The sequence below is a fragment of the Chionomys nivalis genome, chromosome 4, assembly GCF_950005125.1.
Source record: "Chionomys nivalis chromosome 4, mChiNiv1.1, whole genome shotgun sequence".
NCBI lineage: Eukaryota > Metazoa > Chordata > Mammalia > Rodentia > Cricetidae > Chionomys > Chionomys nivalis.
In genome coordinates, this window is record NC_080089.1 from 21,020,413 (window position 1) to 21,040,019 (window position 19,607).

The window sequence follows — 19,607 nt, forward strand, 5'->3', positions numbered from 1 at the left end:
TGCATGCCACTCTGATAAGGGGTCAATTGTGCTGTTCAGTTTGACGTCAGCTGGACACAAGCTGGAGTCATTTTAGAAGAGAACCATGGAGGAAATGTCACCAACAGAGTGGCCTCCATGCAAGCCTGTAGCTCATTTTCTTGATTGATGATTGATGTGGGAGGGCACAATCCATGGTGGGTGGTAAGATCCTGGGGTCTATGAGAAAGCAGGCTGAGCGAGCCAGTAAGCAGCACCCATCCATGGCCTCTGAATCAGCTCCTGCCTCCAGGTTCCAGCCCTGCTTGGGTTCCTGTCTTGATTTCCTTTGATTATGGAGAGTGTCTCATCGCAGCAGTAAAAACCCAAGGCCCTAGGAGCCCCAACTTGCCACCATAGCATCTTTCCAGGTCTGCGCCATTGTAATGACCTCTCCTAGCTTATCCCTGGGTAAAGTTTTCTCTGTCACCTTGACTAGTTTTACTGTCAGGAGCCCCTCGATCTAATTACTGTCCCCTACGCTCACCTCTTCTCTGGAGCAGCTAACTGCAACATCATGGCACTAGGTCTTGCCTGAGGGCTCAAGTTGAGCTTTGTCCCCTAGATGCCACCATGCCATTTGTTTTTGCCACTTGTTGGTGTGTCTTGGGCGGAGACTTCCCTCTTAGACCACTACCAAAGTAGTGGGTTGAGGGAGGGAACCTTTTCCCCTGCAGTGTGCGGACCGTAGCCAGTGAGGCTGACAAGCGGTGGCAGAGTGACTGTGTTTGGGGAAGGGGTGGGGACAGGAGAGAATCTCTTTTGGTGCCCAAGAGTGTGCAACTTCCTGCCACTGAGGAAACAGTACAAACCAGCCCTTGCTTCTCTTTTCTCACTGTGCTCTCAGGGCTCACAGGGAGCCCCCGATCCTGTGGCCTCAGCCAGCTTTCCCAGCCCTTCATGGGAAGAGAGATGCCATGGACCATTCTGCTGTTTGCATCTGGTGAGTCTGAAGCTTGCCCTCCCCCACCCGCCCTGTGGGGCAGAAAGCACAGTGGGGCTATCCTCTCTAGTTGTTAGATGAGTTAGATCCCCTCAGAGCTAGCCTGGAGCCCGGGAAACTGCCTGACTGCCAGTCTGGGCCTTCTCATCCCCTCGGAGCCAAGTTTCATAGAAATATCATCCTGCCAGCAGTACCACTGTCCCTGACTCAGCCCCCCTGGCTCCAGGACTGTGGCACTCAGAGTAAGGGACTTGGGCTGTCAGGGGAGCTTAGCTCAGACGTTCCTGTGGAGTTAACACGGGGTGGGGCGCCTGCCAGGGATGATGTGTTTGTTTCTTTGTTTAAAGAGGGGCTGATGAGATGCTCAGGGGGTAAAGGCACTTGTTGCCGCCCTGATGACCTGGGTTTGATCCTGGTATTCACAGAGTGGACGGAGAGAACCAACTCCTACGAGTTGTCCTCTGATTCACACACACATACTGCAGCACACACAAATTCATACACATACATGAAATGAATGAATAAATTTAACTGAAAAAAAAAAAAAAACAGAGACTGGAGAGATGGCTCAGCAGTTAGCAGCACTGGCTGCTTTTCCAAAGAACCTGGTTTCAATTCCCAGCACCCACATGGCAGAACACAACTTTCTGTAACTCAGGTCCAAAGGGATTTGACACCCTTTTCTGGCCTCCACAGGGCCCAGGTACCCACATATTACCCAGACATACATGCAGGCAAATTACTCATACACAGAAAGTAATTTTTTTTTTTTTTGATTTTTGATTCAGGGTTTCTCCGTAGCTTTTGGTTCCTGTTCCTGTCCTGGAACTAGCTCTTGTAGACCAGGCTGGCCTCGAACTCCCAGAGATCCGCCTGCCTTGGCCTCCCAAGTGCTGGGATTAAAGGTGTGCGCCACCACTGCCCTGCCATAGAAAGTAAATTTAAAGAAGACAAAATGGATTGCCTCTGACTCTCTGTCAGGAAGTTGTGACAGCTAGGCAAGAGGCTGCTTCCTACAGAAGACCCACTGCGGCCTCCCGCTGCCCCAGGCAGTGAGGTGCATTCTTCCACCCTGCTGTCTATCCCTCCTTTGCCCGCCCACATGGACTCGCCTCTTGGATTTTCTTTTTCTTTTCTGTTCTTGTGGATGAATCCAGGGCCTCACATATGCTTGACAGAAGCGCTGAGCCACACTCCAGCCCCTCACCGGGGGACTCTAGGCAGGGGCTCTACCACTGAGTCACACACACCCTCAGCTCATCTGTGTGCCCCATCCACCTTCTGGCCTTCTTCCCACAGCATTTCCTCAGGCTGGAAGGTTCTTCCTCAATCTTGGCTACTGTCCTTCTCCACTAGCAAGGCTCGGAGTACATGTCACCTCTTTTGGGAAACCCTCTGAGGTCACCCCAGTTCACAAGTAGCCCTTCTCTATTGCCCAGAGCTCTCCTCGCCTTTCCTCAGGTCAGCGCTTCTGTTTATTTCCTTTCTGCCCTCATTTGATTTTCTGTGTATCTGGGATTTACCTACTTGCATGTTTGGGCAACTAGTTTTATGCCTGGTGCCTTTGGAGGCCAGAAGAGGGCGACAAATCCCTTTGGACCCGAGTTGCAGACTGAATTGTGAATTGCCATGTGGGTGCTGGGAATCACACCCAGGCCCTCTGGAAGAGTAGCCAATGTTCTTACCCACTGAGCCCTCTCTCCAGCCCCAGTTTCTGTTCGTCTTTGTAGTACATTGCCTTGTCCCTAGCAACTACAGAAGGGACTGATACATAGTATTGTTGACTGAGCATCATTGTATAATAATTACTGCCACTGTCAATAAAGTGACTTAAACATTGACACATGAGTGCCATTGTAAGCAGTGTCCCAGCTAACAGTGATGAATATCCTGTTATAAACACCAAGTGCAGATCAACAGAAGGTTAGGATAGTCTGATCCCAGGCACACACACATGCATGTGGACAATGCATATATGCATGCATATAGAGTAGGTGATCTGGTCCCAAGAACACAGCCAGCTCAAGCTATCTTTCTTCATTACAGGCTCCTTGGCTCTTCCCGCACCATCCATCTTCCTGGCTCCCCCCTACCCAAGCAGCCAAGATGATCCCATCTACATCTCGTGTACAGCCCCAGAGGACTTTCTAGGGGCCAATTTCACCCTGTTTCGAGGGGAAGAGGCAGTCCAGCTCCTGCAGGCCCCCTCAGATCAGCCTGGTGTAACATTCAATGTGACTGGTGGAGGCAGTGAGGCTGCTGGGGGGAACTTCCGCTGTCAGTATGTTGTGATGGGCGAGCACAGCCAGCCCCAGCTGTCGGACCTGAGCCAGTCAGTGCAGGTCTCCTTCCCAGGTAAGACTCCATGCAGAACCCCGCCATGCTGCCCTCGCCCTCCCTGGGTCGCTTTGGTGCAAGTCCAAACACACGGAATATGGCAGGGAGTGGTGGGCACAGCAGACTTCAGCTCTCATCTGACTGAGCAGGAGCCCTGCAGACCTTTCCCTGAGATGGGGTGGGTTTGCTCTGTGGGGCTGGAGTCCCAGATATGGGCTTAGGGGGAACTGAGTGGAACGTGGTGTGTGACACACAGAAGGCTCGGTATGTGCCAGGGGCACCCTTAGATTCCACATGGCGTCAGAGAGAAGCAACTCCAAAGCTACCCTCTGATCTCCACTCCACACACATGCTAGTGTGCGTACACTGCCTTCCCAGGCTCAAAAGGATAATAATTAAAATGCAATTAACACAATTATTTTTAAAGAGCCAGGCCAGGCAGGTGGCACAGGCAGATCTCAGATTTTGAGGTCAGCTTGATCTACAGAGCAAGTTCCAGGACAGTCAAGGCTACTCAAACCCTGCCTCGAAAATTTGACAAACAAAACAAACAACAACAACAAAACACCATTCAATATGGCTTCAGTAGCAAGATGTGAGGGTAAGGCAAGGGGATTTGTTCAAATTTGAGGCCAGCCTAGGCTACATAGGAAGTATGATTTTAGCATGACATACATAACAAGGTTCAGGCAATCATAGCTATGGAGCAAGACCTGGTTTCAAAAACACCACATGGAGGGACTGGAGAGTTGGCTCTGCATTTTGGAGCACTGGCTGCTCTTTCAGAAGGCCTGGTTCAGTTCCTACAACCACTTTAACTCCAACCCAAGGAGACCTACTGCCCTCTTCTGGCACCCACAGGCACTGCACACAAGTGGTACACAGATATTCATGCATGCAAAACACCCAAACATATAAAATAACCAATTAATTAGACAACAACAACAACACGGGAGCCAGGCTTGGTGGGTACACACTCTAGTCCCAGCACTCAGAAGGTAGAGGCAAGTTCAGAGCCAGCCTGTTTCTAAATAGAGTTCCAGGCAAGCCAGGGGTACGTAGTGAGGGCTTGTCTCAAAACAAACCTGTCAGGGGAGGCGGCTACTTGCTAGAGCACTTGCCAGGCATTCTCAAAGCCCCGGGTTTCATCCCCAGCATGGGCACATGTCCGTCATCCTAGCAGATGCAAGGGAATCCGGAGTTCAAGGTCATCCTCTGTCATATAGCAAGTTTGAGGGCTGCTTGGGGCACACCAGTTCCTATTGGAAAAAGGAAAGAAATGAAAAAGAAACTGGATTCACCCACAAAAGGGCTTTGTTGGTTCACTGAAAGCAGTTCACTGTGTGAATTCAGACATGGCTAGAATTTAAAAAAATGAAAGGATTACATAGAAAGAGCCTGTCTCAAACAACACCAAGATGGCAGGAGCCTCACGTCACCTTGCCCTCCTTCCCCGATTATTTTAAGGGCCTTTTCCTTCATGGTGGCATAGCATGAGCGGTAGCTCCAGACACGCATCTTGGTGCTCAAGTGCCGATACAGAGAAATGAGCCTTTCAAACAGCTCTTGTGAAATCGCAGTCATCTGTTTACGTGTGTGAGCATTTTGTCGGCATCATGGAAGGCACATCACATGTGCGCAATGCCCAAAGCAGTCAGAAGACTTTTTTTAAAATACATTTTTTATTGCTATTTATTGAGCTCTACATTTTTCTCTACTCCCCTCCCTGCCTCTCCTCTCCTCCTTCAAGCCTCCCCCCAGGTCCCCATGCTCCCAATTTACTCAGGAGATCTTGTCTTTTTCTACTTTCTACTCCCCATGTAGATTAGATTTATGCAAGTCTCTCTTAGTGTCCGCATTGTTGTCTAAATTCTCTGGGATTGTGGTTTGTAGGCTGGTTTTCTTTGCTTTATGTTTAAAAACCACCTATGAGTGAGTACATGTGATAATTGTCTTTCTGTGTCTGGGTTACCTCACTCAAAATAATGTTTTCTAGCTCCATCCAGTTTCCTGCAAAATTCAAGATGTCATTATTTTTTTCTGCTGTGTAGTACTCCATTGTGTAAATGTACCACATTTTCCTTATCTAGTCTTCGATCGAGGGGCATTTAGGTTGTTTCCAGGTTCTGGCTGTGACAAACAAAGCTGCTATAAACACAGTTGAGCACATGTCCTTGTGGCACGATTGAGCATCCTTTGGATATATACCCAAAAGTGGTATTACTGAGTTTTGAGGAAGGTTGTTTTCTAATTTTCTGAGAAATCACCACACTGACATCCAAAGGGGCTGCACCAGCTTGCATTACCACCAGCAATGCAGAAGTGTTCCCTTTACCCCACAACCTCTCCAGCATAAGTTGTCATCAGTGTTTTTGATCTTGGCTATTCTTACACTTGTAAGATGAAATCTCAGAGTTGTTTTGATTTGCATTTCTCTGATGACTAAGGATGTTGAACATTTCCTTAAGTGTCTTTCAGCCATTTTAGATTCCTCTGTTGAGAGTTCTCTGGTTAAGTCTGTACTCCATTTTTTTTTATTGGATTATGTGTTCTTTTGGTGTCCAATTTCTTGAGTTCTTTGTATATTTTGGAGATCAGACCTCTGTCTGATGTGGGGTTAGTGAAGATCTTTTCCCATTCTGTAGGCTGTTGTTTTGTCTTTTTGACCATGTCCTTTGCTTTACAGAAGCTTTTCAGCTTCAGGAGGTTCCATTTATTAATTGTTTCTCTCATTGTATGTGCTGCTGAGGTTACATTTAGGAAGTGATTCCTTGTGCCAATGTGTTCAAGTGTATTTCCCACTTTCTCTTCTATAAGGTTCAGTGTGTCTGGCTTTATGTTGAGGTCTTTGATCCATTTGGACTTGAGTTTTGTGCATAGTGATATATATGGGTCTATTTTCATTTTTGTACATGTTGATATTTAGTTATGCCAGCACCACTTGCTAAATATGCTTTCTTTTTTCTATTTGATATTTTTTTTGCTTCTTTATCAAGTGTTCAAAGATGTATGGATTGATATCCGGGTCTTCTATTAGGTTCCATTGGTCCTCCTGTCTGTTCTTATGCCAATACCAGGCTGTTTTCAGTACTGTAGCTCTGTAGTAGAGTTTGAAATCAGGGATTGTGATGCTTCCAGAAGTTCTTAGTTCTTTTATTGCACAGGATTGTTTTGCCTATCCTGGGTTTTTTGCTTTTCCATATGAAGTTGAATACCATTCTTTTGAGGTCTTTGTAGAATTTTGCTGGACATTGCATTGATTTTTTTGTTTTGTTTTGTTTTTCAAGACAGGGTTTTTCTGTGCAACAGCTCTGGCTGTTCTGAAACTCACTCTATAGACCAGGCTGGCCTCGAACCTGCTTCTGCCTCCCAAGTGCTGGGATTACAGGCGTGTGACACCACCACCCAGCCTAAGAGGGTTCTTATCTTCTGGGTCTGGCATTGTGCATGATTGGGAGCTGCCATGTGGTTGCTGGGAATTTAACATGGATCCGCTGGAAGACCAGCCAGTGGTTCTAACCACTGAGTTATTGCTCCAGTCTTCAAAATTTGTTTTCTTTTCCTTTTCTTCCTTTCTTTCTTCTTTCTTTCTTTCTTTCTTTCTTTCTTTCTTTCTTTCTTTCTTTCTTTCTTTCTTTCTTTCTTTCTTTTCTTGAGACATGGCTTCTCTATGTAACAATCCTAACAGTCCTGGATCTCACTCTGTAGATGTACCTGCCTCTGCCTCTGAGTACTGGAATCAAAAGCATACACCACCACTGCTCAGCCCTTCTCTTTTTAAAAAAGATTTACTTACGTGTTTTATTTATATGCGTGTTCTGTCTGCATGTACACCTGCATATCAGAAGAGGGCATCAGATCCCATTATAAATAGCTGGGAGTCTCCAGGCAGTTGCTGGGACTTGAACTCCAGACCTCTGAAAGAGCATTCAGTGGCCTTAACCCTTGAGCCATCTCTTCAGGCCCAATTTTTTTTTTTTTTTTTTGGTTTTTTCGAGACAGGGTTTCTCTGTGGTTTTGGAGCCTGTCCTCGAACTAGCTCTGTAGACCAGGCTGGTCTCGAACTCACAGAGATCGGCCTGCCTCTGCCTCCCAAGTGCTGGGATTAAAGGCGTGTGCCACCACCGCCCGGCCAGGCCCAATTTTTTAATTTGCATTTTGTGTTGTGTTGACAGAAGTTTCTGTCTTGCCCAGTCCTGCAGCTGTTAGGTCCCAAATAATCACACAGAAGTCTACATTAATTATAAGTTGATTGGGCCATTAGCTCAAGCTTCTTATTAACTAATTCTTTTTTTTTTAATATTTATTTATTATGTATACAATGTTCTGTCTGTATGCCTGCAGACCAGAAGAGGGCACCAAACCTCATTGCAAATGGTTGTGAGCCACCATGTGGTTTCTGGGAATTGAACTCAGGACCTTTGGAAGAACAGGCAATGCTCTTAACCACTGAGCCATCTCTCCAGCCCCCTTAACTAATTCTTATAACTTATATTAGCCCATAATTCTTGTCTGTGTTAGCCACGTGGCTTGGTACCTTTTTCAGTGAGGCAGTCACATCCTGCTTGCTTTGTGTCTGGGTGACGACTGCAGACTGAAACTTCCCTCTTCCCAGAATTCTCATTGCCCGCCTCTACTTCCTGCCTGGCTACTGGCCAATCAGCATTTATTTAAATACAAGTCACAAAGTATAGACCATTGTCCCACAGCAGTGTTGTGTTTTGATTTGAGTGTGGGTAATGTATGTATTCCTGTTTGCACACATGGAGGTCAGAGGACAATCTGAGACCCAGTCTCTCCTTATACCATGTGGAAACTGAACTCAGGTTGTCAGATTTGGTGGTAAGTGCCTTTAACCACTAAACCATTGTTTTTTTTTTTTTTTTTTTTTTTTTTTTTTTTTTTTTTTTTTTTTGGTTTTTCGAGACAGGGTTTCTCTGTGGCTTTGGAGCCTGTCCTGGAACTAGCTCTGTAGACCAGGCTGGTCTCGAACTCACAGAGATCCACCTGCCTCTGCCTCCCAAGTGCTGGGATTAAAGGCGTGCGCCACCATCGCCCGGCCTAAACCATTGTTTTATGGTTATTATTGCTGTGATGAAACACCAGAACCAAGAGCAAGCTGGGGAGGAAAGGGCTTATTTAGCTCACACTTCTACGTCATAGTCCACCATTGAAGGAAGTCAGGGCAGGAACTCAAACAGGCCAGGAACATGGAGGCAGGAGCTGATTGATGCAGAGGCCATGGAGGGGTCCTACTTACTGGCTTGCTCACCCTACTTTCTTTTCTTTTTTTCTGTGTAGCTTTGGCTATCCTGGAATTTGCTCTGTGGATGAGGCTGACCTCGAATTCAGAGATCTGGTTCCTGAGTGCTGTTATTAAAGGGATGCAGCACCGCCACCCAGCCTCATCCCTACTTTTCTTATAGAACCCAGAACCAGCCCAGGGATGGTACCACCCACAGTGACTGAAGTGGGCTGGACTCTCCCACTTCAGTCACTAACTAAGAAATGCCCTACAGCCAGCAGGAGGTGGTGGCAGGTGCCTTTACCCTCAAGTAGTTTTCTTTCTTTTGTTTTCTTTTCCTTTTTTTTTTTTTTGGTTTTCGAGACAGGGTTTCACTGTGGCTTTGGAGCCTGTCCTGGAAAACTCACTCTGTAGCCCAGGCTGGCCTTGAACTCACAGGGATCCGCCTGCCTCTGCCTCTGTACTGGGATTAGAGGTGTGTGCCTCCATGCCAGGCCCACAGAGCTCTTCTTAGAAAAGTTTTCATGGAGGCTAGAGATATGGCTCAGCATTTGAGAGGGCTGGCTGCTCTTTCAAAGGACCCAAGTTTGCTTCCCAGCACCCACATCAGGCAGTTCACAACTGCCTGTAAACCCAGTGAGGGGCTCTGTGGGCACTAGAATGCACTGCAGAAGTCTCTTTCATCCTCCATGAATATAAATAAAAATACAAATGTTTTCATTAGAATGTATTAACTATATCCAACAATGGCTATATATGTATGTATATATACATATGTATATATGTGTACACACACACACAACCATTTGACAGGCCACCTGGATGATTCAGTGGGTAAGGGCACTTGCCGTCAGACCTGATGGGACCCATACCATGGAAGATGAGAACCAACTCCCATACATTGTCCTCTGACCTACATGTACATACTATGGTGTGTGTGTGTGTGTGTGTGTGTGTGTGTGTGTGTGTATAGGTCATTCTGTATCCTAGGCTGGCTTTAAATTCTCTAGCACATGCTAGCCTTGAACTCACAATCTTCCTCCTCAACTTTCTAAGTGATTGGTAATCCAGTCTTGGAATGGGACTACCTCCATAGAAGGAAGAAATTTTGTCACTGGTCCAGGGGAGTCCTCACTGGCTGCTAATTGCCTATGTACAAGGCTCTTTAAGTTTCCAGACCCACCTGTGGTCAAGATGCTTGGCTGGGGTGTCCCTTGGGTGAGGGTGAAGCTCCAGAAGGCACCTCCAGATACCCTCCCACCTCCTTCATCTCCCCATTCTCTTCTCCCTCTAGCCCCCATCTGGATCATGACGCTCTCCCTGAGCCTGGCCGGAGCCGTCCTCCTTCTCACGGGGCTGGTGGTTGTCACCGTGGTGGTCAGGAAAGGTAATGGGCATACAGCAGACGAGGCCAGCTGGTAGCCTCCAACTGCTCTCATTCTTCCTCTCAGTTGTGAGGCAGGGTCTCACGATGTAGTCCTGGCTGCCCTGAAACCACTGTGTGGTCCAGGCTGGCCTGGACGTCAGAGATCCACTGCCTCCGTTTCCGTCCTTGGGAGTGCAGGCATTATGCCACCATGCCCAACCCTTTTTCTCGTTTCCCTTCCCCTCCCCACTCTCTTCTCCTCCCTCTTCCCTATCACATCATTGAGGCTGATGTCTTTTTCCTTTTTGGGGGGTATGTGTAGGTGGTTAGAACGTGAAATCCTCTTGCCTCAGCTTCCCAAGTACTACAATTCCACATGGACAATACCACCGTTATTTTATTTTAATGTTTTAATTTAATTTTTTATTTTATGTATATGGGTGTCTGCCTGCATGCACACACACACACACACACACACCATGTGCATGCAGTCCCACAGAGGCCAAAAGAGGGCACTGGATATCCTGTAATTGGAGTTTCAAATGGCTGTGAGTCATCATGATCTTCGGGAGGCCAGAAGGAAGTTCAGTTCAACATGACCAAAGAGCCATGTTGGCTCAAGTTTCAGGAGTCTGACCCCAGTGGTTTATTTTCAGTATATTAAGCACAGCACAATTTGGTGAAAAATTTCCTGGTGCTAATGAACTTAACCCCATGTTCACAACGAAGCTTAACATGACATTGAAACTCTCTGTAAAGTCCACATTACATCTTCTTTTTTTTTTTTTTTTTTTTGGTTTTTCGAGACAGGGTTTCTCTGTGGCTTTGGAGCCTGTCCTGGAACTAGCTCTTGTAGACCAGGCTGGTCTCGAACTCACAGAGATCCGCCTGTCTCTGCCTCCCGAGTGCTGGGATTAAGGGCGTGCGCCACCACCGCCCGGCCACATTACATCTTCTTAAGATGGACTCTCCAGATTGTCTACACCTGACACCTTCCAAAAAGATAGGTTTTTTTTTTTTTTTTGGATATTTATTTAGTGGTTATGGAAGGGAAAGGAGAAGGGGAGAAGAACAGAGAGGAAGAGCGAGAGAGAGAGAGTGAGGAAGAGCGAGAGAGAGAGAGTGAGAAAGAGAGAGAGAGAGAGAGAGAGAGAGAGAGAGAGAGAGAGACTGCCTTTCTGAGAGGAAAGGTAGGTTCTATATGTTGAGAAAAGCAAGCTCATGATAAGGTCTGAGGGAAGATCTGGTGCTGTCTCACCAGGCTATTAACCATGTCCACTCGCAGCCTTCCTTTGCAGGAACAACCCTGAAAAGGGTTTAACATTCCAGGTTCTGCTAGGCTCATCTGTGAGCATGAGGACCTCTGTGCCTCCTACACACGTGTGTGGGAACTGAGTTTGGGGCCTCTAGAAAAGCAGCCAGCGATGGCTCTTACCCATGAGCCATCTTTCTGCCTCACCAGGACTGATTTTTCTCATCCATGCTTTCAGGAGCACAGAGACAGATTGGGGAATTCTTTCAGCAGAACTCAGCAAGGAGGCACCAGCAGAAGTGAGGTGACAGGTGGACGGGGGCAGAATGACATATGGGATCCCTGAGTACTCAAGGGGACTAGACTGTTTCTAGACCACCCCGAGGCATCAAGATTACGGAGGTGCAAGTCTTTTGCATAAAAGACAGAGTGGGCACACCTGTTGTCCCAGCACTTACTAGTTGAAGGCCGAAGAGTCAAGAGGTCAATGTCAGTCTCACTGTATAGCAAGTTCCAGGCTAGCCTGAGCTATATGCTGCTGTTCCTTCTGTGCTCAACCATTCCCTCCATCGGATTCTAGAACTTTTCTAGAGCAGTGGTTCTCAACCTTCCTATGCTGCGGCCCTTGAGTACAGTCTCTCATGTTGTGGTGACCCCAGCCATAACATTTTCATTCCTACTTCATTCTTACAATTTTGCTATTGTTATGGACTGTAAGGTGAATATATCTGGAGCTAGAGGTTTGGTAAGAGGGGGCACAACCCACAGTTTGAGGACCACTGTTCTGGACTCTGCTGCACATTAGGCAGTGACTCTGTTCACTCCACCCTCGGCTCCTGGCAACTGCGGAGACTCCTTTCTACACCAAGCTTACTTATTATTAGGGGGAGGTGTGTGGAGGTTTCAGGATTCAGTTCTTTTTCCATCTTGTGGGTTCCCAGGATCCAATCAGATCATCAGGCTTGACAGCCAGTGTCTTTGCCTGAAGAGCCATCTCCCCCACCCCAACTTTTGACAGGTATCATGTAGCCCATGCTGACCTTAAACTTGCTTTATAGCTGAGGGTGGTCTTGAACTCCTGATCTTAGTGCTAAGGCTACAGACTTGTGTTGGAAATTGTCTAGCAGCATGTTCATTTTTTTTAAAATTTTTATTTAGTATTTTTGAGATACGGTTTCTCTATGTAACAGCCCTTGTTGTCCTGGGACTAGCTCTGTAGACTAGGCTGGCCATGAACTCACAGAGATCCACCTGCCTCTGCCTCCTAAGTCCTGGGATTAAAGTCAGGTGCCACCACTACCCAAAGGGTAATTTAAATTTTTTTTAAATAAACATACATTTCTCATAAATCAAGCACAAAAATAAATAAGGGGCAGCAAGATTGCTGAGCAGACAAAGATACTTGTTGCCAAGCATACCTACCCGAGTTCAATCCCTCAGCCTCATGGCAGACAGCGTTCCCACAGGATTTCCTCTAACCTTTGCATATGCCCTACTGTATGTGCACCACACCCATACAAGAACATGCACGCACAGAGTAAACAAAGGTTAATAAAAAGACCCACCTACAATATACGGGGTGAAGTGATAGCACACACCTGTGGTCCCAGAACTCAAAAGGCTGATGAAAGAGGACTGTCGTTTATTTGTTTTTATTTTATTTTTTTGTTTTTTCGAGACATGGTTTCTCTGTGGTTTTGGAGCCTGTCCTGGAACTAGCTCTTGTAGACCAGGCTGGTCTCGAACTCACAGAGATCCGCCTGCCTCTGCCTCCCGAGTGCTGGAATTAAAGGCGTGCGCCACCACCGCCCGGCCGAGGACTGTCGTTTAAAGACCAACCTGGGCTCAAAGAAACAGATCAAGGGTGATGTCACACAGCCATAATTCCAGCATTTAGCAGGTAGAAGTAGAAGGACTAAGAGTTCAAAGCCAACCTTGGTTACATAGTGAGTTCAGGCTCGCCTGAGCTACACAGGAAAACTAAGAGAAGGTAGGGTAGGCATGTTGGCACAAGTTTTTTTGTTTGCTTGTTTTTGTTTTTTGTAGACGGTGTTTCTCTCTGTAGCTTTGGAGCCTGTCCTGGAACTTGCTCTGTAGACCAGGCTGGCCTTGGTCCTCTTGCCTCTGCCTCTCAAGTGCTGGGATTAAAGGTGTGCGCCACCACTACCTGGCCTGGCACAAGCTTTTAATCCCTGTACTCAGAAAGCAGATCTCTACCTACAATCTAATCTACATAGTAAATTCCAGAACAACCAGGGCTACATGCAAAACCCTGCCTAGAAAACAAAACAACCACAAAAGCCAAGAAAGGTCTGTTTAGAGCAGCTTTTGTGCTTAGTAGCAGATCCATGTGGATGAGGCAAGGCTGGCTCCACAGTGGCAAGGGAGCTTTTGTTTCATGTGTGTGGACATTTCTCAGCAGCTACCAGATCCAGAATAATCTAACGAATGCCTGTTTGTCTTTCTTCCAGCTAAAATAAAAAACTTACAGAAGCAGAGGTGAGACCTTCCAGGGCGGTCTTTGAGCACTTTGCTGGCGGGGCAGATGCTGGGCAGAACTTCATCCCCTACAGTACTCTCTGGTGGGAGAGCTGACAAATGCATGAACATGAATTATTTATTGAGCACTGCTGTGTGCAGGATGCTCTAAATCAAGGCTCACCACTTCCTCCCAGCAGTCCAGATGAACCCCACTTTCCAGATGTGAATACTGAGGTCGGAGTTCAGTCACACAGGGCAGGCAGCCAGCTGCCTTACCTCCAGCTCACTGCTGGCTGCCGCACTGTCCCAGAAATCTAGACATTTGTGGTGGCATTCTTCAGGACTCACTGGGACTGTGCCACCCTAATAGTCAGAGGGCCGTCACTCAGTGTGGTGGCTGACGGTGCAGGTATTTGCTGGGCAGGAGATGAGCGAGTGGTAAGAGCCAGCCATAGCAAGTGTCTCTGGGGGATGTTCCTGAACAAGTGTCCTGTTTCATGGGACGCCCTGTCTTCTGAATCCCTTTGCAGAGAGCGGGAATCCTGCTGGGCGCAGATCAACTTCACTAATACAGGTCTGTTATGCCCTCCATGTTCCTTGCTGTTTCCCTAGGTGAAGTAAGCTTCAAAATCCTGTTGCTACTTGGACCCTTTCTGTGGCCTCTTGTTTTGGGGGCACAAACACTGTCCCCATTCTTTCTGCTTTCTTTCTGTTTCTGTCTCCAGCCTCTACACTGGTTCTCTCCCTGCCCCCCCCCCCCCCCGCCAGGAAACCTTCCCTGACCCCCAACAGGCTGTGCTGTTCTTCAACACCACCCATGCTATCAGCACACTTAAGAGATCAGCGTCTGTGTGCGGGAGTCAGCAGCCACAGTGCATGTGAGGTCAGAGGACGACTTGCAGGAGTCAATTCTTTCCTTCTACCAAGTGGGTCCTGGGTTGAATTCAAGTCAACAAACTTGGCTGCAGGTGCCTTTGCCTGCTGGCTCCCACCCACTTCTACACAGTGAGATCTGTGTCCTTCCTCTCAATGTTCACAACTCACCCTGGGGTGGCTGGAAAGGAGCAAGAGAAGATACTGGAAGATGAACCCTAAATCCTCCTGCAGGGTGGATTCTGGGTGTTGAGACTGTGGGACAGGAACAGATGGGTGCAGGGCAGTGGGCCTGACCTGTGCTGATCCTGCTTTCTGTTTCAGACATGTCCTTTGATAACTCTCTGTTTGCCATCTCCACGGTGAGTAGCTTTTTCTTGGTCAAGTTCCCTGATGACCAACCAGCTAAGAGGGAAGTGTTACTGGGAGTCCTCTGAAGCCCAGAGTCACAGAACTATGACTTTCCCATAAGCCTGGGGGGTTGTGGGAAACCAGGGCTCACCCGGTCATATTGTCACTGGATTGGGTTCAGCCCTCGAGGCTGGTGAAAGGAGGTCAGGTTCCTTTGTGGAGCCTCGTGATACTCTGATGTACTCTTGTCTCCTCCTAACAATAAGAAAAGATCATTTTTAAGTCTGTGTTTTTTTAAAGTCAGTTTATTTTTAAGTAGGCTAATACCTCTAATCCCAGCACTTGGAAGGTGGAGGCAGAAGGACTGGAAGATGCCTTGAGTTTGAGACTAGCCTGGGCTACACAGTGAGGTACAGGGCAACCTGGGCTATAGAGTCCCAACTCCCCCACCCACTTTATTTTGCGTGTGTGTGTGGGGGGTGCCACAGTGTACACGAAGAATTCAGAGGTCAGTTTGATGGACATGGTTCTCTCCTACCGTGTGAGCTCCAGGAATCAAATTCAGGTTATAAGGTTTGACTGAAAGTGCTTGAGCTGCTGAGCCAACTTGCCACCTGAGCCCCTTCTTAAACCAACCAACGAGGAAGGCAAAGTGGCACCTTTAATCCTAGCACTCAGGAGACAGAGACAGGAGGATCCCTGAGTTTGAGGCTAGCCTGGTCTATAGAGTGAGTTCTAGGACAACTAGGGCTACACAGAGAAACCCTGTTTCAAAAAGTCAACAAAACAATGTAACAAAAGCTGGAGAAGCAGCCGCATTGGTAGAATGAGGGCCTAGTGTGTTTGAAGCAGGGGCTCCATACTCACCACAGTGTACAAAAAGAAAGACTCCAGGAGGGAGTGGGGAGAGAGAGGTTTTCAGGGACCTGTTACATCTGTTGTGGCTCTAGCTCTTGACAAATCCTGAACTGAGCAGATAAACCTAGGAGGCAGGGCATGGTGGCCAATGCACCCAATGCATATAATTCCAACACTGCAAATAATTCCAACACTTGGGAGGCTGAGGCAGGTGGACTGCTTCAGGTGTGTCCCAGCCTGGGCAGCCAGGACCATCCAGCCCCTAAGGCTTTTGTATTGGTGCTAAGGTTGGCTGGATAGTTTCCAGACAGGTTAGTCACAAACTCACCATGTCGCTGAGGGTGCACCTGAACACCTGGTCATCTTACACCTAGTGCTGTGATCACAGGTGTGCCCACTGTACCCGCTTATGAGGTGCTGGGATGGACACAGGGCTTCCTGTGTACCAGGCAACACTCTGTCCTATCAGTCACATGTTTCACTTGCTTTTATTTGAGATGGTGTCTCAATATGTAGTCATTCCCCCCACCATCCCAGGGCTGTATACAACACTGTAACGCACGCACGCACGCGCACACACACACACACACACACACACACACACACACACACACACACACACACCTTGGGCTAGACGTTGAGACCAAAAATCTCAAGCCCTATTTCCTGCTTTTCTTGATTTGCCTACTCTCTCTCTCTCTCTCTTTTTTTTTTTTTTTTTTTGCTTTTTCTTTTTTTTTGAGACAGGGTTTCTCTGTGGCTTTGGAGCCTGCCCTGGAACTAGCTCTTGTAGACCAGGCTGGTCTCAAACTCACAGTGATCCGCCTGCCTCTGGGATTAAAGGCGTGCGCCACCACCGCCCGGCTCTTGCCTACTCTCATATGAACAATATATTTCTCCTTATAACTGGCTAGTTCCACTTCACATAGTAACCTTAGGTTCATCCCATTTCCATTTTTTTCTTTTTTTCTTTTTTTTTTTGGTTTTTTGAGACAGGGTTTCTCTGTGGTTTTGGAGCCTGTCCTGGAACTAGCTCTTGTAGGCTGGTCTCGAACTCACAGAGATCCGCCTGCCTCTGCCTCCCAAGTGCTGGGATTAAAGGCGTGCGCCACCACCGCCCGGCTCCATTTTTTTTTCTTTAGACAGGGTTTCTCTGTAGCTTTGGTGCCTGTCTCAGAACTAGCTTTTGTAGACCAGGCTGGCCTCCAACGCCCAGAGATCCGCCTGCCTCTGCCTCCCAAGTGCTGGGATTAAAGGCATGCACCACCACTGCCCGGCCATCCTATGTTTTTAATTTTTATTTTTAAATGGTGTTTTGCCTGTATTCATGTCTATGTGAGAGTTGGATCCTGGGGTTACAGACAGTTGTGGGCTGCCATGTGGGTGCTGGAAATTGAACTCAGATCCTCTGGAAGAGCAATCTGTGCTCTTAACTACTGAGCCATCTCTCCAGCCCTTCAACCCACATTGTTAAGTGTGTCTAAATTTTCTTCATTTTCAAAGCTGAATACCATTCCAGAGTACTATATACCACATTCTGCTGATTCATGTTTACTGATGGACACCTGGAAGGCTCCCACCTTTTGACTTTTGTGAACACCGCTGCTGTGAACATGGGTGTGCAAATACCTCAGTTCTTGCTTTTGGTTTTACTTTTTTTCTTTCCATCCTTTCTTTTTCAGAAAGGTTCTCATTATGTAGCCCTGACTGACCTGGAACTGTAAATCTAGTTCCAGGGGATCCAAAGCTGCACCCACAAGCTGCACCTGCACAGATGCAAGCAAATACATGTCCAGGAACAGTAAACAAACCCTCCTAAGAAGAAAGCTTTGATGTTGGTAGAAATGACGACAAAGAAGCTGCCAGGTGCCTGGTGTTCACTGCCCCTCTGGGGCCTGACATGTAACAGTGTGGAGTCCAACGTAGAGGAAGGGTCACCATTTTATTGGTTTTTCTTTTACTTTTTTACTTTATTGGTATTTTGCCGGTATGTATGTATGTTTGTGTGAGGGCTTCAGAAGCCTTGGAACTGTTCCCGTTCCAGTTGTGAACCACCATGTGGGTGCTGGGAATTGACTTGGGTCCTCTGGAAGAGCACCAGAGGCAGGGAGATCTCTCTAAGTTAGAGGCCGGCCTGGTCTACAGAGAGAGTTTCAGAATAGTCATGGCTACACAGAGGGACCCTGTCTCAAAAAAAAAAAAAAAAAAAACCAAAAAAAACCCAACCCCCCCCCCCACAAAAAAAAAAAAAGGCAAGAAAGGATCTCACTGTTTAGCCCTGGTTGGCCTGGAACTCACTATGTAGCCCAGGCTGGCTACAGAGACCTGCCTGCCCCTGTCTCCTGAGTGCTGGGATTAAAGGCATACCCTGCTGTGTTTTTTTAAAATTTTTTTTTTAAACAAACAAAAACCCTGTAGCTAGACAGGGATTTTACTGGGGTTAGGGAGGCCTAAAGCTCTGAGGGGACCTCAGCCTGCCTTAATCAGCTGGCTTCAGTTCTTGAAAGGTTTTAGGGGAGCCCTGATAGGGTGAGTACAAATGTGAGCTGGCTTATCAGGTGCCAGCCACTTCAGGTACCTCTCTTTTTCAGGCCCACAATGCCCCTAGGAGATGGATCCCATTATGTGAAACTAAAGCATAGGAGAGGTGTCACTCAAGTGAGGTCAGGCTGCTAGAGAGTGACAGAAATGGAGACAGAGCCTAGGTCTCTGGTCCTCCTTCCTCAGCAGAGAGAAGGCCGTAGGGACAGAGACACTGAAGGCTGGGATATGGGGAGGTGTGGGGGGCGAAGAGTTGAGAGGGTACCTGAGAACTTGGAATAAGGGAACTCCCAGATTCTCATACCCCAAATCATTCAGTATTTTTTTCTTCCATGGACAAAGAAAATGACTCAGGAAAACATGATGTCAACCCTGGATGTACATCCTCGCAACTCAGGTCCTCAAGACAGGCCCTCCTCTACATCATCCTCTCCGGAGCTCCCTGAGTTCAGCACTTTCCGGGCCTGCCAATGAGGCAGAGGAACGAGGACCCCTTTATCCAGTTCCCCTAGTCCCACTGCCCACAGCTGCAGAAGCTGGACATCTGTCCAGAGAGGGGAACTGCTGGTGTGACCTTCCTTACAGAAGACAAGAAAAATAGGGTATCAGCCTAGAGGCAGGATGGAAAGCCAGAGCACCTGTGTAGATTCTCTGGATTGGCCAGATCACCAGAGACGTGCTGCCATTTCATCTGGACATCCAGCTGGGCATAAGAGGTCGACATTTTGTACCTCCTTTCCTGGGCTTCCCCAGCTGCACTTGGCTTTCAGACTGGGTGTTTATGGGGGGGGGGTTGTTTTCTGTTGTTGTAGGGTCTCACTGTGTATCCCTGTCAGTCCTGGAACGCACTCTGTAGATCACTGGGCCTCAAACTCACAGAGATCCACCTGCCTCTGTCGAGTGCTGATATTAAAGGTGCATACCACCATGCTTGACTTTGGGGTGTTTGCTGTTGTTTTGGAGACAGAATTTCTCTGTGTAGCCCTGGCTGTCCTGGAACTCACTCAGCAGACCAAACTGCCTGCTTCTGCCTCCCAAATGCTAGGATTAAAGGCTTGCAGCACTCAGCATGACAGGGTGTATGTTTTTTAGTGACAGAATTTCACTTTGTACCTCAGGCTGGCCTTGAGATCACATCATCCTGTTTCTGCCTGAAATTATGGGCTTGCACCATTGGGGAGTGGGGCTTGGGAAGGGGCTGGGTGGTTGAGTCCTGCTAACAAGGCTCCTGTTAAAGTAATCCTAAGGCCTCAGCTAATCATTAAATTTGGGACTGCATGGCTTGGGGGTGTGGGGTGGGGAAAGAGATGAACTGGTCACGCTGGAGGTACCACACCACTGA

At 47.6% G+C, this 19,607-nt stretch overlaps 1 protein-coding gene across 2 annotated transcripts; it reads left to right on the forward strand.

Annotated features, from left to right (window-relative positions):
* The first annotated feature begins 831 nt into the window (after nucleotides 1–831).
* On the forward strand, nucleotides 832–19,150 carry C4H19orf38 (chromosome 4 C19orf38 homolog). 2 transcript variants are annotated; one of them, XM_057768452.1, is made up of 7 exons: nucleotides 832–961; nucleotides 3,008–3,316; nucleotides 9,838–9,930; nucleotides 13,633–13,660; nucleotides 14,173–14,216; nucleotides 14,840–14,877; nucleotides 18,608–19,150. In XM_057768452.1, the coding sequence occupies exons 1-7, from the start codon at nucleotides 919–921 to the stop codon at nucleotides 18,737–18,739; spliced, it is 687 nt and encodes a 228-aa protein (XP_057624435.1). In that variant the 5' UTR covers nucleotides 832–918; the 3' UTR covers nucleotides 18,740–19,150. The 2 variants fall into 2 exon arrangements, with proteins under 2 accessions (XP_057624435.1, XP_057624434.1); XM_057768451.1 differs by lacking the exon at nucleotides 9,838–9,930 and having other exon boundaries at nucleotides 860–961.
* Nucleotides 19,151–19,607: the final 457 nt, after the last annotated feature.